The sequence below is a fragment of the Pogona vitticeps genome, chromosome 1, assembly GCF_051106095.1.
Source record: "Pogona vitticeps strain Pit_001003342236 chromosome 1, PviZW2.1, whole genome shotgun sequence".
Lineage (NCBI taxonomy): Eukaryota > Metazoa > Chordata > Lepidosauria > Squamata > Agamidae > Pogona > Pogona vitticeps.
In genome coordinates this window covers 244166220-244185023 of record NC_135783.1, presented here as the reverse complement: position 1 = coordinate 244185023, position 18804 = coordinate 244166220, and the positions used below count along the sequence as shown (strand labels likewise).

At 43.7% G+C, this 18804-nt stretch overlaps 1 protein-coding gene across 1 annotated transcript in view; it reads left to right on the top strand.

The window, feature by feature from the left end:
• RAB15 (RAB15, member RAS oncogene family) overlaps nt 1–18223 on the top strand; it is a 29523-nt gene extending 11300 nt beyond the window's left edge. The window contains exons 3-7 of the mRNA XM_020806013.3: nt 9656–9716; nt 10801–10878; nt 12040–12129; nt 12749–12814; nt 14298–18223. Of these exons, the coding sequence (XP_020661672.1) occupies nt 9656–9716; nt 10801–10878; nt 12040–12129; nt 12749–12814; nt 14298–14456 (454 nt within the window). The 3' untranslated portion in view covers nt 14457–18223. The remainder of the gene's footprint in view (nt 1–9655; nt 9717–10800; nt 10879–12039; nt 12130–12748; nt 12815–14297) is intronic.
• Nucleotides 18224–18804: the final 581 nt, after the last annotated feature.

The following is an 18804-nucleotide window of genomic DNA, read 5'->3' as shown; positions in this document are numbered from 1 at the left end:
ACATCTTTGAACCTCCACTATGTTTGGCTGTAGGGACTGTTCTTTTCTTTGAATGGCTTATTTCTTTTTCTGTAAACAGTGCCATAATGATACCAAAAAGCTCTCCTTTCTCTCATCTGTCCACAGTATGTTGTCCCAAAAGGATTGTGGTTCAGTCACATTTGGCATACTCCAGTCTTGCTTTTTTTATGCCTTTGTGTTAGCAGTGGTTTCCTCCTGGGTCTCCTTCCATAACATCCCTTTTCATTCAGATGGTGATGGATACTGCTAGCTAACACTGTTATACCCTGTGTCTGCCGATCATCTTGAATTTGTTTGGAAGTTAGTCTGGGTTCTGTATCTACTGTTCGAACAACCCTTTGTTGTAATTTTTTCAGGAATTTTGCTCTTCCATCCACGTCCAGGGAGGTTAGCTACATTGTCATAGGCTGTAAACCTCTTGATGATGTCGAGCACAGTGGACACATGAACATTAAGATCTCTGGAGATGGACTTGTAGCCTTGAGATTGTCAATGTTTTTCCACAATTTTTTCACTCAAATCCACAGACAACTCTTTACACTTCATTCTTTTCTCCATGCTTAGTATCACACGCAACACAATGGTTGAGTCAACTTTTCTCCATCTTAATTGGTTGCAAGGGTGATTGCTATATTGCCCACACCTCTTTCTTATGACAGGTATGTCTAAACACAAATTAAAGGAGCATCACATGCTTGACAAGCAATTAATTTTTACAATTTAGACAGGGTGCCAATAATTTTGGCCAGAGCATTTTTAGGTTTCTCTGTGGGATTGTATCAGATTTGATTTTTCTTTTCTGAGAGAAGGGTTGCATTTTCTGACAGAATTGCAAGGGTGCCATTATTTTTGGCCATGACTGTACAGTATATAGTCAAGACAAATAAAAACTACAGATCATTAATTTTGCTGTATACTTAAATAAAACCTTAACTATTTCCCAACCTTTACTCATATTCTTCATATCATTAGCAAGAACTAATTAATTCTGTTCTCCTTCTTATAAGGGCAGAAATATATTTTGTGAATTATTTTCTGTTATTAATTTATGTCTGCTTTCCAATAATTTTGCAACACAAGATCTGGCTGACCGTCCCAGCCACAGAGTAAGTAGCTGACTTATAAAGTAGGCCTCAGATTGCTATTTAATACACGTCCCAGAATAATGTGTTCTATAATTTCAAAATGTCCTGAGTGGCAGGGGCAGAATCTCAAGTTGAAGGGAGTTTTTAAAAAAAAAGATATACAGTGGTGCCTCGCATAACTATGTTAATTGGTTCCATTAAAAACATTGTTATGTGAAAACATCGTTAAGTGAAACACCATTTCCCATAGGAATGCATTGAAAACTGGTTAATCCGTTCCAATAGGAGCCTATTCAGTACATTTCAATGGTAAAAAAAAACACCAAAAATTCAAAAAGACTCAGAACAAAGCCAAATTACTTTAACGAAGGTTTTATTAGGTGCACTAACGATTCCAAGCATTTTAAACATTTTTTAAACATTTTAGAATATTTTTAAAATAGCGAAAACAGGGCTGTCAAAAAAAAACATTAAGCGAAACAGGGGACCTAAAACTGTCATCGTTAAGTGAAGCAAGGTCCCAAACATCGTTATGCGAAAATCCCCCATAGGAAACATCGTTAGGTGAGGCGGCAAAATTTCCAGCAAAGGCCATCATGCGAATTCATCGTTGAGCAAGGCACTCGTTAAGTGAGGCACCACTGTACCTCCATTACTGCTGAAGGCAGACAATTGAATTGGATTCCTGTATTTGGCTGTGGATGCAGTCTAAAAGTGGTGAGCTGGTGAATAACCCAGCTGTAGCTCTGTACCCTGTTTTAATAGAGCAGAGATACTATTTGCCGTAGGCCATGTCTCTTAATAACCTTATGTCCAACAGCCTCTTCTTAATTCATTGTTTGTGCTCTACATAATTGTATCTCTTCAGTTGGGCCAGTGGCAGCCCTATCCAGTTTAGTAACTTTTATTTAGTTTCTTATATCAACTTCTAGTGTAAGAATCGGCCAGCATCAGTTCAAGGTGTCTAGTTGGTATCATGTCCACATGCAGACAAAACCAAAAATGAAAAGCGCAGGTCCAGGCTGTAATATATACAGACACTGAGCCCACTTCTACCCTCTGTGCAGCATTTTTTACACATTCATCTACACTATGGTTGTATGCTATACACCAATTTATTTACCATCTTAGCTTTACAGACCTTTAAGACGGGGCGGGGAGGATTGCATCCCTATAGAGAGGAATCTTACTAAAGTATTTGTGCTGATAATGTTACTCTGCTTTGCCTTACCCAGTTAAGGGATGATTGGAAGTAGTACCTGTTACATACAGCACTGATGTTACCTGTCTGTCATGGGTTTGGAGGGAAAGTTCCATCCTATGGGGAGTGGAAGGCGGGACATCAGGAGGAGGGGCTGTACTGTATATATATGTGATGCGTGTGTGGAGAAGTGGAGACGCTGGGAGGTGACGAAGCAGCAGCTGGGAAGAAGAAGCTGGTGTGGGAGTCTGTGTGTCAGACAGGGTACTACTGTGTGTCAGTACCAACCTGATAGGTTCAGGTGTCTGTATGGTTAGCCAGAACTGATAGGTTCAGGGTCTGTGCTTCAAGTTAAGGGTTCTGTGTGAACCAAACTGTATGCATGTATGAATGAGACTAAGCCACGTTACTATATCTTATTCACCTGATCATTTTATTTTCCCTGTGTGTGTTTTAAATAAACCTTATTCTTTTATTTGTTAAAAATCCATCCCTGGTCTGTGTGACTTCTTATAGGGAATGGTTGGTGGCAGCTTAGTTAACGTGTGGCATATCCCAGTAGGTCTGGGTTTGTCACATTGATTGGTGTCCAGCGTGTGGGATACGACTGGTCCAGTTGTCCAGTGGTCCAGCAAAGCCTTGGCAAGTGTGCCCAGAGCAAGGGGGGTCTAGTCAGGGACAATCTGAGAGCGCGTAGGTAATCTTCTAGGTGTGCCTCACGGGGGGGTGCACTAGTAGAAGAACGTGTAACCTCAGATTGGGGGCTAGATTAGGGAGCTCTGAGGCAGCTTGTTTTGGCGGGAAAAAAGCTGAGGCAAAACTGTGAAATAGCAGTGAGCTAGCTTGTCTGCTGAGAGGCCCAGCAGAGGGGGGTAGACTCTAGCTCGCAACTGTTGCAAGTAGTGCTGAAGGACAGCAGCAATCTATAGGGAAAGCTGGTTCTGAGGCAAAAGAAAAAAAAAAGTGGTCGTTTTATTTTGAGGCTTGACTTTTTAAAGCAGCCTGTTCTGGGGGGGAGTATGCCCTTGACTCGAAGCCAGATGGCAGAAATGGGTGAAGTGAAAGACCCCCAGGTAGACCAAGGTTCTGAGGATGAATTTGGCTCAGTGCAAGGTGACAGCACGGGAGAACAGACCTTAGAACTCAGAAAAATGCTCCTAGCCCAACAGCATGAATTTAGAATGAGACAATTGGATAGGGAGGCCAGAGAAAGAGCTGAAATCAGTCAGGCAGAGGCAGATGCCAAGAAAAGGGGAATGGCCATGAGGATAGAAGAGATGGAACTGGAACACAGAGTTAGAATGGCACAATTAAAATTAACATTCCTAAATAAGAAAAATAACAACTTATCAGTTGAAGAAATTGCGGAAAGAGAAAAGTATGAGGCTCAGGCCAGACAAAGTGAGCAAGATCTTGAAAAATATAACCAGCAAAAAGACATTAAATTAAAAGAAATCAGAGATAAGACTGAAGAAAAAGTAAAAGAGATAAAAGCTAGGGCTGAGGAAGAAATTTTAAAGATCAGGGCTGAGTTTGAGGCCAAGCAAAAGGAGCTGGATTTGAGAATAAAAGGGAAAAGCCAGCAAGGGGGAGGGGCCCATGGTGAAGGGAAGCCCTCAGAAATGAAACCAAGACCTCAGATTTTGGAGGGAAAACCAAAACAAGATGAGAGAGAATCAAAATACACCAGAAAATGTTATTTCTGTCAGGGAAAGGGCCATCTAATCTCAGAGTGTGAGAAATTAAAGCAGCTAAAAGGAATTGTGCCTCAGGATTCGAGTGGAACCAAGCCAAAAGCTGTGGTCTGTGTCCAGAAAGAGCAAAGCTCCTTGTCACTGAGGGAGCCTGTTGCCATGGCTACTCAATCTGGAACAGCTACATCTGCTGATCAGGCTGAGGAAAATGGTCCTCTTGTAGAGGTCAGGCGCTGCCTACTGGTGAGAACAGATTCTCAGTTGTTTGAGACAGCAGGGGTGGACGTAGGAATACTTGACCGTCAGTATCGGGGGCTGCGGGACACTTGTTCTCAGGTGACCCTGTGCCATCCAGATATTATTCCTAGGGAATATGTAATCCCAAATGAGAGCATGAAGGTGGCAGGGATTGAGGGGCAGATAATCTCACTGCCAGTCGCGGAGGTACCTGTGAACTTTCAAGGCTGGAGGGGAGTTTGGCGGCTAGCGATTTCATCGACTCTGCCAGCAGCCGTGCTCGTGGGAAATGACCTGGCTGAACATGTGAAACGGGTGCTAGTGATTACACGTTCACAAGCCACCACGGGGACAGTTCAGGGGGGTAATGATGAGCCAGAGACGGAAGCAGAGGGGAGTTCCGAAGCTGTGGTGGAAACCTTAACCACAGACAGCAGATTTGGACAAGAGCAAAAGGCAGACGCCACTCTCCAAAAGTGTTTTGAACAGGTGACTGACGCCCAGCTAACACCTGAAACCCCAGTGAGATTTCTGGAGAAAAAGGGGATTTTGTATAGAGAGACCCTGAGGAATATCTCAAAAGGGGGAGATGGGATCAGAAGTCAGCTGGTGGTACCTGAAAAGTATCGCCCCATGATCTTACAAAGGGGGCACTCTGACATGTTTGCTGCGCACTTAGGGGTGAACAAAACACAGCAGAGAATCACACAGAATTTCTACTGGCCTGACATAGGAAAGCAGATCAGGGAGTTCTGTAAACAATGTGATGTGTGTCAAAGGCAGGGGAATAGCCGTGACAGGACCAAAGCAAAGTTGTGCCCTTTGCCTGTGATTGACACTCCGTTCAAATGCATAGGGGTGGATATTGTGGGACCTTTGCCCAAGGCCACAAAGAGGGGGAACAGGTTCATTCTCACCATTGTGGACCATGTCACGAGGTACCCTGAAGCCATACCCTTGACTAACATTGAAACTAACACAGTGGCAGATGCCTTGGTGGGGTATATGTCCAGGATGGGATTTGCCTCAGAAATAATCACAGATTTGGGCGCATCGTTCACATCAAAGCTCATGAAACGCTTATGGCAAATCTGTGGAATTAAGCACAAGGAAACCACTGCATATCACCCTGAAAGTAAGGGGTTAACTGAGAAGTTCAATGGGACTCTAATGCGCATGATTAGGGCTTACTTGGCAGAGAATCCAAACAATTGGGACCAGAAGCTGCAATCCCTTTTGTTTGCTTATCGATCAGTGCCACAAGCCAGTACCGGGTTCAGTCCATTTGAACTTTTATTTGGGAGAAGGGTGAAAGGGCCCCTTGATTTGATCAAACAAAATTGGGAGCAGATCACCCAGGATGACCCACAAGACGTTGTGACATACATAGACACCTTGATGAATGACCTAAAGAGAAATCTAGAGCTGGCAGCAGAAAACCTGCAAGCTCAGAAGGTCAGAAAGAAAGCTTGGGATGACCAGGAAGCCAGGGAGAGGCACTTTAATCCAGGGGAGGGAGTGCTTTGGCCTAGGCTCTGCAGAGAGAACAGACTGCAGCTGGGTATCCCAGAAACAAAATATTTGGGTCACATGGTAGGGGGAAGAGTGATAAAACCCCTAGAGGCCAAAATAGAAGCTGTTCGTGATTGGCCTAGACCCAACACCAAGAAAAAAGTCAAATCATTTCTTGGGTTGGTGGGCTACTACAGAAAGTTCATCCCGAGGTTTAGCGAGATTGCGGCTCCGCTGACCGATCTGACGAGGAAGAAGGCTGATGACCGCATCCCGTGGACCAGCGACTGTGAGGCGGCGTTCCAGAGGTTGAAGGAGGCGTTAATCAACTATCCAGTGCTGCGGGCTCCAGACTTCGACCGGGAGTTCATCATCTACACCGATGCGTCTAACAGCGGGGTAGGAGCAGTTCTGTGCCAGGAGGATGAGAATGGTGACCAGCATCCAGTGTCCTACCTGAGTAGGAAACTTCAAAAAGGTGAGAGACATTTGGCAACCGTGGAGAAGGAGTGTTTGGCCATAGTCTACGCGATCCAGAAGGCCAAGCCCTACATCTGGGGAAGACATTTTGTTCTGTGCACTGACCATTCACCACTGCAATGGTTAAAGACAATGAAAACCCACAATAGCAAACTTATGAGGTGGGCTTTAAACCTACAGGACTATGACTTTGAAGTGAAGGTGGTCAGAGGGTCAGTGAACTGTGTTGCTGACGCCTTGTCAAGAAGACCTGAAGAATGAAGACGGCGAAAGAACATGGACTATGTATATATTTTGGTGAACAAAAAGTTAAATGTACCTGTTTTTTGAACTTGGTTTGTATGAATAAAGGTAAATTGATGTAATGTATATGGTAAATGTTTAAATGCCTAATTGCTATGGTTAACTTAGAATGTAAGTATAAGTAAGTATGATATGGTATGTATAACTGTTGTTGTGTGTTTTATCCAGGTTGTTTTTTGGGAAAAAGCACCTTAGCTTTCCCCCTACAAAACAACTTATAAAGAGGGGAGGTGTTACATACAGCACTGATGTTACCTGTCTGTCATGGGTTTGGAGGGAAAGTTCCATCCTATGGGGAGTGGAAGGCGGGACATCAGGAGGAGGGGCTGTACTGTATATATATGTGATGCGTGTGTGGAGAAGTGGAGACGCTGGGAGGTGACGAAGCAGCAGCTGGGAAGAAGAAGCTGGTGTGGGAGTCTGTGTGTCAGACAGGGTACTACTGTGTGTCAGTACCAACCTGATAGGTTCAGGTGTCTGTATGGTTAGCCAGAACTGATAGGTTCAGGGTCTGTGCTTCAAGTTAAGGGTTCTGTGTGAACCAAACTGTATGCATGTATGAATGAGACTAAGCCACGTTACTATATCTTATTCACCTGATCATTTTATTTTCCCTGTGTGTGTTTTAAATAAACCTTATTCTTTTATTTGTTAAAAATCCATCCCTGGTCTGTGTGACTTCTTATAGGGAATGGTTGGTGGCAGCTTAGTTAACGTGTGGCAGATCCCAGTAGGTCTGGGTTTGTCACAGTACCCAATCAGCTATAATGATTCGTTTGCTCAGTACAGTATTGTAGCTTCCTGTATTCTTACTATGGCCTCTTTCAAGTCCCATGATCTTAGTCTTCCGATAATCTATTTCTGAGGAATTTTCTGAAAAGTAAAGAATACATTCAAACCAAATGGAAAAAAAAATCAAAACAGAAATACAGTACTTAAAATATTTAAGAACAGATTGAAAACATGCTCCTAAAGCTTGGTAGAGATGGAATCAATCTAAGTTTCTTTGAGGAGGGAATTCCATGGGCTGCCTTTAGCTGTGGGCCAGTGGTTCCCCGTTCCTAGTATACTATGATCTTTCTGGATGTGGATGCAAGCTATTTTTAGGAATCCTTGTTCTGGAGTGCATTTGACAGCTCTCTGGACAATTATTTTAAAAGACCCCTCCCATTGTGCTTTAGGACATATTGATGCCTACTCCTTGCACTGCCTTTGGGATATGGATTGCCCTTTGATTGTAAGCAGAGGTTAAATGTACTGCAGCAAGGACAGGCTTGTTTTCCTATCTTGTTCATCCATTCAGCTTGCATAATGCTCCGTTGCATGAGCAGATGGACTTTTTCTAAGTTTGCACAAGGAGGTCTCCGTTACAGGCGTACAGGCACATTCATTTCAATGGGGTGGTTTCCAGCTTACATAATGACAAGCTGGAGATTGTATAGTGATGTACTGGTAGAACATTATGCTTTGTTACCTTAAACAGAACACTGTTGTGCTTATCAGACTCCAGCTGCCATTCTTATCCCATCTGAGTTCTGTATTACTTCACAGTACTTTTTCTTCCCACATGAAAATGTTTATAACATTCTTCTGCATCCATCTGTTGTTGTATTCATTGTTATTAAAGTATGGGCTTTACATATTTTTTCCAGTTGACTGATGATTGTGTGTGTACTTTTCAAATACATGTGTTTTCAGAACCACACATGGCTTCATTTGTGTTCTTTCTTATGTAAAAGCACATTGCATGCCTCAGAAATGTACAGATTTTTGAGGCAAGATTGAAGTTTGTTGCCAATGTCTGGAGGTACAAAATAGAAATACAAACCAAATGAATTATTTTTCTGTCCCAAAAAGGCAGTTCTCAGAGATCTCGTTTCTCTGAAGTCAATTCTCTGAAATCAGGCAGCCTTCAGAGAACTGATTAAAACAAGAGTAAGGTGATTTTAAATCACCTTACTGATGGTTACTGCTCATTTATTGTAGAAAAAGAATTATTTTTCTGGATAGCTAAGACTTTACAGCTTTCTTTTACTAGCCTATTGAATTCTGTCCAGCAGGGGGCAAGCAGATCACACCTCCCATCCAGAGTTGAACAGCTGTGTGCCTTCATGGGTGTATTTCAGGGGAAATCACCTTGCAACAATATTAGTGATTACCATTTGTGGGTCAAAAGGCAAGCCAGTCGTGAAAAAGGCATTAAAAGCAAAAATACAGTTTTGCTATATGATCTAGCTGGCAGTCATCTTAGTCTGTTGTAACAAAAGAGAATCCCCCTGTCTTGTGACAATGGACCAAGTTACTCATTATAAGAACTACTACAGTATTTAACTATAATAACCGTTAGCTAAACTTGCTTGTTTGCATTTTTTTCTCCCCTTTCTATTTTTCCTTCTGTGTCATGTCTATTACACGATTGTTGGCATAAATGATCATAAAAACAACAGCAGCATCATACCGTCTAGTTGATTCTGACTTATAGCAGCCCTTTCCAGGGGTTTCTAAGGATAAAGTACTCAAACGTAGTTTAACCTTCCCTTCTTCTGGGAGTGCCCTGGGACTCTGCAGCTTGCCCAAAGCCACACTGTCTGACTTTTCTCCCAGGGGAGTCAGTGGGGAATCAGACTTGCAGCCTTTGTCTCCACAGCCAAATACTCAACTCACTGAGCTATGCAGCCAGAGTCCATGAACATTTTAAGCATTATACATACATGCATGCATAGGAGCTGCTGTGATAGTTCACCAGGCGGGTAAAAACTGTATGGTATATATAGGATCCTGGTGACTGTGTTATGCAAGACTTGCCCCTCCCTCCTTGGATAGGGAATTCCCCATTGCCTAAAATCTGAAGTAGAGCAATGCAACACAGCAAAGACGGGGAACCTTTGGCCCTCCAAAGGTCCTTTGGACTATAGTCCCCATAATCGACTGTTGATCAAGCTGGCTTTGGCTTGGGGGACCCAAGTTTCCCTATCTGTGCAGTACAGAATCCATGTGAGTGAATGGAGCTGAGATTTCTGTCAGTGGGCCATGGGGCTTGAAGATCCTGAAAAAGTAACAAGAATCTGCTGTGAGTAGATGGACATTTTCTACCACTATATTGACCTGTGCTTCCTTTCCAGGGATACTGCAGGTCAGGAGCGATACCAGACCATCACCAAACAGTATTACAGACGTGCCCAGGTAAGATTGTTTTCAAGCAAGGCTAGGAGTGGTCAAAAAAGGGTTGGGAAAGGCTTGATGCCAGCTGTGGGAATCATCACAGTCTGTTGTGTTATAAATACATACATAGGAACTTCTGTAATGGCTCATCATCGTCACTTCTTGCCACCAAAATGTTTTACAGGAACACAGGGAGATAACCTGATAGATGGCTGGGATGAGGATTTTCTCCCTAAAACAGTAATTCCTATTCACAGTTTGGAAAAGTTACTCTTTTTTCTTACTATAGATCGCCGAATCTCCCACTAACAGAGCCAGTTGCCATGTTCACTGTTTGATTTTTGGGAACTGTAGGAAAGGAGGGGTATACAGTGGTGCCTCGCTTAGCAATGTCAATTGGTTAAAAAAAACATTGCTATGGGAAAACATCGCTAAGCAAAACACCATTTCCCATAGGAATGCATTGAAAACCAGATAATCCATTCCAATGGGAACGGATTACCGTCCTTAAGCGAAAATTGCCATAGGAAACATCGCTAAGCGAAACGCGGTTCCCCCATTGGAATGCATTGAATAGGTTTCAATGCATTTCAATGGTTTTGACAGGTCCGTTTTCGCTATCAGCTGTCAAACCTACAGTTCAATGCATTCCAATGGGGAAAAATTCACCAAAAATTAACGAAGACTCAGAACAAAGCCAAATTAAGTTTGCAAAGGTTTTACAAGGCGCACTAACGATTCCAAGCATTTTAAACAGTTTTTGAACATTTTAAGACACACTTAAAATAGCGAAAATGGACATCGCTAAGCAAAACAGGGGGACCTAAACTGTCATCGCTAAGCGAAGCAAGGTCCTGAACATCGCTATGTGAAATTTCCCCATTGGAAACATTGCTAAACGGAGCGCCAGATCACTCCAAAAACCTCATCGCTAAGCGAATACATCGTTAAATGAGGCAATTGCTAAGCGAGGCACCACTGTATATATAAAACAAATGAATGCCCTGAACTTGATTATGTAGAGTTTCTGCTCTTGTATGAGTACATATACGTCATGGCATCCATCTTTCCACTTGTTCCATCCTTGACTTGGTTCTCTCCTCAGGGGATATTCCTGGTGTATGACATAAGCAGTGAACGCTCATATCAGCATATAATGAAGTGGGCCAGTGATGTGGATGAGGTAAGCAAGAGGAGCACCTTGCTTCTTACTCCTGCCTCATTTACTGAAATGAAGGATGTCTGATCAAACATAAAAGCTGATGCTATGGCAAAATGGGTGCCTTCCTCCTCAGCTTGAGAAGCATAGAGCTTATAATACGCACCATAAGGTAGTTAGAGCCTTTGTAAGACTAGCAGTAGATTAATCTTGAGAAGGTATAGGAGTGGACAAGTGTGGTCCACGATATACACCCTTCAGATGTGTGTGTGTCTTTCTCATAATACTTCGCCATTGATTCTGCTGAGTGTGTGTGTGGCAAAGTAGTATGAGAACCACACATAAAAACACCTGGAGGGCCACAACTGCAAATGCTTTGGATAATTGCAGCCCCTTTTGCATTCTGTCACAGCTCTCAATTTATATTCTGGTGTCCCCCATTTTGCTCAAGGCAATGGACATGGTTCTGCTTCTCTGCATTTTACTCTAGGCTAAGCAAGAATATTTGGTCCCAGATCACTCAGTGAATTTCAGAGCTGCATGGGGACTAGTACCTTGATTGGCTGAATTATAGGCTAACTCTTTTAGCCATTGTGCTGCACCAGCTCTGTAATTTTTTTTCTTTTTCTTTGGCACCATACTTAATTGGCAGAGGGAAAACAAACAAGTCAGAACTGAAGGAGGCAACATGGCTCAGACCCAGAGACTCAGTTTTGATAAGCTTGTGTAACTCAGCCAGTGTTTGGCTACTTTTCAGAGGCGTAACTTTTAGTGATTTTACTCTGTAGTTGTCTCATGGCCTGTAAGACGGGTTAGTATTGTTTCTAATAGCTGTGTAAGTTCAGCAGTATGTTGAAAGATGCCATTTATTGAGGGATTGTCCTGCAACAAGCAAAGAAGCCATTGCTGTGGAAATTCTCCACACTTCTCAAATGTTAAAGGCATAGGATTGGGTTGTGTGCCAGACCTAAATCTGAGCAGAGCTTGGAAAAGTCATCTCTTTGCACTACCACCCAACCCATCTTCCACTGGCCATGCCGGTTGGGGTTTCTGGGAGTTGTCATCCTTCTCAAAAGGTATCTTTTGCAAGTCCAGGCTCTGGGCAGTACCTAATGGCTTAGGTCTCCTGCAGCTGTGAATCCATACAGATTTTAACGGGGCTAATGTTTCTCCCCTTCTTTCCAGTATGCTCCAGAGGGTGTCCAGAAGATCCTCATTGGGAATAAAGCGGATGAAGAAGAGAAGAGGCAAGTAGGCAGAGAGCAAGGCCTCCAGGTAAATGTCTTGAACGGGCCCTAGTTGTCCTCCACCAAAGCCAGATCTTCATGAATAGCAGGGATGTAAATCTTCTTCTCAGCTGCCCCGTTTGAGACTGCAGCTGGGGTCACAAGGTTTGCATTGCTTCTATGTACAAGCTTCACTGCAGATAGAAAACTAGCATATGTGGAGCACTTTCCCATAATGCAGAGAGAATTTATGTGTTGGGTTGTTTTTTGTTTTTGTTTTTCTTTCATAATGAAGCATATAAGTTCCTTCAATATCGGGGTACAGTCAGGAAACCTTGGGTGAGGATACAATACAGAGAGCGCCTGCTTTCTTTCTTTGTTTCTTGTTGAGATTGGTGTGGGTGGATTGCTATTTTATAAACGCTGGACTTGGAAGTCTAGATCTCAACATCAGTCCATTGGTCTCTTAACCCAGTGCTAGGGAAAAACATTCAGTAAGACAAGACATGCCTCTAAAGCTTCTTTTTACCCATTTGGAAGCTTATAAAAAAGTCACCTTCCTAGTGGTAGAGGGGGAAAAGAAAAGGGCATATGAGTTTTGAGAAACCAAAGTAATCTTGAGAATCATTGTGTTTGTATATGAATCTATCGGGGTGTCTCTTTTCTAGCTGGCCAAAGAGTATGGCATGGATTTTTATGAAACAAGTGCCTGCACCAACTTGAATATCAAAGAGGTAAGATCTGGGGTACCAAACTTCCATGTGACCGGGAATTCCTGTTCAATGCACCATTCTTGCAGAACAGTCTAAGATAAAGAGCAGTGGAGGGAAAACCCGAAGGAGCTATTACCATCCATCCTTGGGTGTGGGGAGTACACTATGCTATTTCACTAAAATGAAAATGTTCACAAAAATAAATTATGAGCTGTGTTCAGTTGTCGTGCCATGTGTGCTGAAAGCAGTTCCAGTTTCACAAGGTGGGGATTTTGACCTGCCAACTTCTGTTCTCTGTTTCATAACCCAGATCTGTTCTCAGGGCATGATTCCCCTATAGAGCAGCTTCTTAGGGGCACCTTTTTAGAGGGGTTGATTAAAATCAGCTGCTTCTGTGCAAGTGGAAATGCTTTCTGTCAGTGCAAAGCTACTACTGCTTGCACAATGATGCTTGCTTGGTACATTCGTTTCAGTGGGTGGTTCATCTCTTAATTTTAGTGGGAGATAAGCATGTCTATAATTCTTGTGTTCCTATCAGTTGATCACAAAAAGCTGTTTAAACTTGATGAGATTTGTCAAGAAATGAAATGCCACTGCATCTAGTTGCATTTAGCCAGTTGGTACTATAGCACATGGTGTTCTGTACGATCAGGCTTTTAACACAAATTTATAAAATAGGGGAGGGGATGAAATGCTTCCCAAACACAAGAGTATGTGTTCCTGTATGGTTCCAAGCTAATACCTCTCTTCATTGTACACCTGGTTAGATGTAATCGCTCTACGTCTCCTTCTTAGACCAAGGTACATTACAGATATACTCACCAGTAGCAAATAAAAATCAGCACTAAAGGAGGAAGCTGAAGCGAAAGTTGCTGGGAGCCCAGTACTTGATAATATACAGTGGTGCCCTGCATAGTAATGATAATCCATTCTGAAAAAATCATCGTTATCTGGATTCGTTGCTATGCGGGACTAAAAACCCCATAGGAACGCATTAAAACACGTTTAATGCGTTCCTATGGGGGGAAACTCACTGCTATGCAGAAATCCTCCATACAGCCGCCATTTTCACTGCCCGGTATGCGAGGGAAACCACGCGAAAACACTGCGGGTGGCCATTTTTTTCCGGCGGCCATTTTGGAACCGCCGATCAGCTGTTTTTAAAACATTGCAATGCGAAGATCGCTAAGCAAAATGCTTACCGATCATTGGAATGCAATTTTTGGCCATTGAGAACGCCACAATGCAATCTCTTTTGCAATTGCAAAAAACGTGTCGCTATGCGGATTCGTTAAACGGGGCGCTCGCTATGCGGGGCACCACTGTACCTCAGATATTTAAATGGGGGCGGTGCTCATAAGCCAGCAGATACACCTGTTGTGTGAACTTCTTTTCAGGCTGTTCTAAACTTGTGTATGTTCTGTGTCATCAAGTCAGAAACGACGTACAGCGACTCTAATAGGACTTTCAAGGTTCTCTCTCTCTCTCATGTATCTCCTTTCAGTCTTTCACTCGTCTGACAGAGCTGGTCCTGCAGGCCCACAAAAAGGAGCTGGAGGGACTCCGTGCGTATGCAGCTGACGAACTGAACCTGGTTGAGCTGGAGGAAGAGGCAAGCAAGCCAGAGGGCACAGAGCACTCTTCCAAGACCTGCTGGTGCTGAGGGCTTCCCAGTGTCCTTCCTTTTCCTTCCCACCCCTAGAGTGCAGGTAGAAAGGTTGTCACCTGAAGAGGGCTGGCTTGCTGTGCTCCATCCTTCTGGTCATTGGTGGCCGGCCGGCCTGCCCACCATCTGCCCTGCTGGATCCTCCTTGGGTTTCCTGGTGTTTCTCCTTGATTGGTGGTTTCTGTTGTCCCCAAAATGCCCTGGATCCAAATCTCTTCAGATGGCTCATGATATGCAGAATATCACCTTGTCGCCTACCTGGAAGAAACTGTGGTTGGCAGCCACAGTTGATTGGCCTCTCAGGCATCCTGGTGTGCCGCAGCCCTTGCCCCCTTCCCGTGGGCAGGTGAGCCACTTGGGTTTTGTTCCTGTGCCTGACGGGTCTGAGCCCATCCTCTCAAGAACAAGGGTGTTCAGGGAGAGGGGGCTGTTTCTGTCCCAGTTTCCCAGGCAGACCATTCGCTATAACCCACTTTGCAGCACAAGCCTGCAGATGGTTTGTTACTCTTGCCACCCTACACTTCTCACCAGATGCTTTGCCTTGTGTCAGTTCATGGCCTGTCCTGATGCCCCGGCCGTGCAGCTGGGTGCAGAGTCCTGGCAGGCACTGACCTACGAGAGTTGGGGCTCTGCTGTTGCCTCAGAGGCAGGATCTCCTCCATCTGGGGCTGTCTGGAATTTACTGTTAATTCTTGTAGACCTTTTGCCAAAAAATTGGATTGTTCTCCAAAAAGTACGTAACAGCCATCTTGACCTGGTAAATATATGTGGTGGGAACAACAGAAGTCTAGCTGTCCTAGAAAGGGGGTTGTATAGTGACATTGGTAGCTTTAATTCAGATGCGCCTTACTAGTTACAGAGAAAGGAATGTTTGCTTCTTCCTAGCCAGACTAGACTCGATATCTAAGAACCCCTTAGAACCCTGTGTTGTACAAGAAGGACAGGCCTTTCCCTGTGACTTACTTAAAATGTTTAGGTAATGTTTCCTTGGCTCCTCTTGCGTGTTGGGGGGGCACTACAAGTATATCAGCTACCCACTGAAACGGTATATCTCTGTACCAGTGGAGACAGAGAGCCAATCCTATCTACATGGCCCAGGTTCTGACCTGGCTTTGAGAGCTCCCTTGGAAGGATTTCCCGATAATAAACTCCCCCAAAGCTCTGGTATGTAAACAAACATTATAACCCGTGCCTAGAACCTTACACTATTTTTTACACTCAAGGTCCAGCCTGCAAGAAGTTGCTGAAGACCTCTCTGTGAGGTCCTGAAAGGCAAGCTGGTTTGTCCCAGTGAGGTGATTTTTGCCATGCGCAGCTAACCGTGCTCATTCAGAGCAAGCCAAAACCCACATGCATGTTGCACGGGCATCCTCCTTCTGGCTGATTATCAACTTATTCCATGGGGAAGGCCAAACACGCTCAGTGGCATGCCCTCGTATTCTAATCTTATATGCCTGCCTGCTCCAGAGTAGTTGCTCCCTATGTACCTTGGGGATGCTGTGAGCACTCTTCTCTGTACACCTGCCGGAAATAGATTATAGTTGCTGATTCAGAAGCAATGTCTGTTGCCAGGAGGCATTCTGGCTGGGATGGGGTGTCCATACAGAGATCTCCTCCTGCCATTGGACCTGAGCCATCCAGTCCATAGTAATTGTGTGCCGTAAGCTCCTGTTTCCTAGCCACAAGCAAATGCCAGATGGCAGACAGACCTACATCCCTGTGCTTTTTCCTTCTTCTCCTCTATGTTGACTTCGCCCAACATTTTGTGGAGCTGATTTAATGATGTCCCCCAAGGAGGAAACAGGAATAGCGCAGGAAGTGAAACTAAGTTGGCTTGACTCAAGTGTTTGGCAGTTCCAAAAAGGCAACACTTTAAATTGTGTATCCTTTTGTTTTACCTCTTGTGCTGGGTGGCTTTGAACTGCTGTAGAGCCATTAAAATGTACGGACATCATGATGTTCTACACATACCATCTTCTGCTGGCATAAGGGTCATTTTGCCTTGGGGCAGTTAAGAATCGTCCCATTTTGGGATCTGTTGAGAAGACATGAAATGGTTAACCCCCAGAGAGGGGGTTCTGCCAGTATCAGTGTGAGGCCAGAGACTTCAGAGACACTAATTAGAGACGTAAGTAGCCATTATTAGCCAACTGGCATTTTTGTGGAGTCTACTAGAAAATGTTAAATTGCATTTAACATGAGTTCAGGGAGAACGTCACGGTAAAGTAGAAAGTTTTGTTCGAAGAGGGCAAAGACAGGAAAATGGAATGTGCCAAAGCAAGAGAAGTTTGCTCCCATGTCTTTCATGCAGCCTGAACACTGTTGGCCAATTTTTTGAAATGTTATCAGAGCTTATGGTCTCTGGTCCAAAATCAGCTACAAGGGGGAAATGGAGGCCAGTTCATGTGGGCTCTCCTGTAAATTCTGATACTTTTTACTTTTCTGAAATATCGTCTGTATGGTTGTATTCAGAACTTGATTTTTTTTCCTTTTAGACTACATCTTCCTGAATTCTTCAACCAGCATAGGCACTGTCTCTGCTAATAGGGAGAATTCTAGAAGCTGCAGTCTTAAAAAAAAACCTTTCCTCTGTTCTGTGTACAAGATGAACGGGCTTGTTGTGAGACAAGGCACCTGCTTGGTCCTTGGCTTTTTAAACCATGGTAGGAAGGCTTACGTAGGGTGGCCTTGGCACTCGAATGTGAAGAGAAATTTTAAATAACCTATTTGCCATGTGCTTAGAACACAATTTGGGGTGGGGGGAGAATAAAACAAATAACCTGCAAATGTGGCCAACCTGCAGAATAGTTGTATGAATGGGTAACTCTATGTTTCTTTCACATACTGTTTGTAAAAACTCTTGTGGTGTGAGCTGCCCTGAGAAAAGTCTGATTCCAGATCCTGTAAACCAGACAGATAAAAAGTATTGGTCCTTGGCAGATCCATGGCTGTTTTTCTCCTCTATAACCTTTCCTTGCCTGTTAAGAGTCCACCATCATGTTGGTGCTGTTTTCTCCAATTACAATCTGAAAACGTTGCTCTTCTTTCATTAGTATAATAGAAACTGGCCTGCCGATGCTGTTACCAACGCACAAGATCAATTGCAGTGTATCTTCACCACAGCATGTGAGGAAAGAGTTTGGGTGTGTGAGACTCTTTGCCTATCTCTGGAGTAAACTGGAACTCTTATTGCCCTTAGACCGAGCCATGACTCTTTCTAGAGTGCAGATACTTGCAAGCTGCATATGAGAGGTGTGTAGATTCGTATTTTTGAACTATTGCAAGGCTGCCTAGGGAATTCTGGTCGCTGTAATAGAAAACACAGATCTACACACCTCTGGTCTTGATGAAGCCTCTGGGTTGTTGTTAGGCAACCCTTCCGTGAGGAGCAGTGTCTCCTCTTATCTGATGCCAGTTCTCTCTCTGCAGGTATAGAGGGGCCCTTCTGTAGTGGCCACAAAGGGCTCCCTGGATATCAGGCCAGTGTGTGAGAGGGAAAGTGTGGAGGATGCTGGGAATCTGGTTATAAACAGTACAGTATTTGGAGTTATGGGTTCTAGCAACTCATCTGTCCGTAGCGGAAACTGTTACACACGCAATGTTGTGAAGGATCCAGCCAAACTTGCATCTTTCTGAATCCTCTGCTGTGTCTGTAACTTGTGAACTTTGCACTCTGACTGGGTTCCCTTGTATGATCTGTCATTGTAATCCATTATTTTAAACAAAGAAACAGAACTTTACAAAATAAAGAGTCTCTCAAAGTGGTTGGTGACTGCTGTATTTCCTTACTGAATGGTTAGCTGAGCCCAGGATTCAAAGAGACTTGGTTTAAAATCTCCATTTGACCGTGAAGATCATTGGGTTGTTTTTCTGGAGAGTTTAATACTGTACAATACTTGCTTTCTGGCAGAAGCTAACTGGGTGGCAAGTTCCAGGAACTAGAGTCCCAATGTTGTCGCTAATGTAAATCAAAGGAGATTGAATAGTGAACTTTTCCAAACACATTCAGAAAATTCTACTGGCCTGCATGTAGCTCATTCAAAACGGATTCAACATTTTTTTATTTTATTTTACTTCATTTATTTACATTTAAAACATTTATATTTTGCCCTGTATCTCAGGACGGAGTACAACAATTAAACAATATCTGGAATCCTGTTGGTGGGGCTGTTTGGGCATAAATGACAACGGCTTCATCAGCCTGCAGTGTTAGTCTTTAGTTTCATTTAAAACGTCTTGCAGCCTCCCACTCAGGTTCTGAGGCTCCCAAGGGAAACCTTTTGGAAGCATCAGGATGTGTTAGTGGTGGAGGGAGCCTTTTACTATCTGTATCAGTACTGTGGCA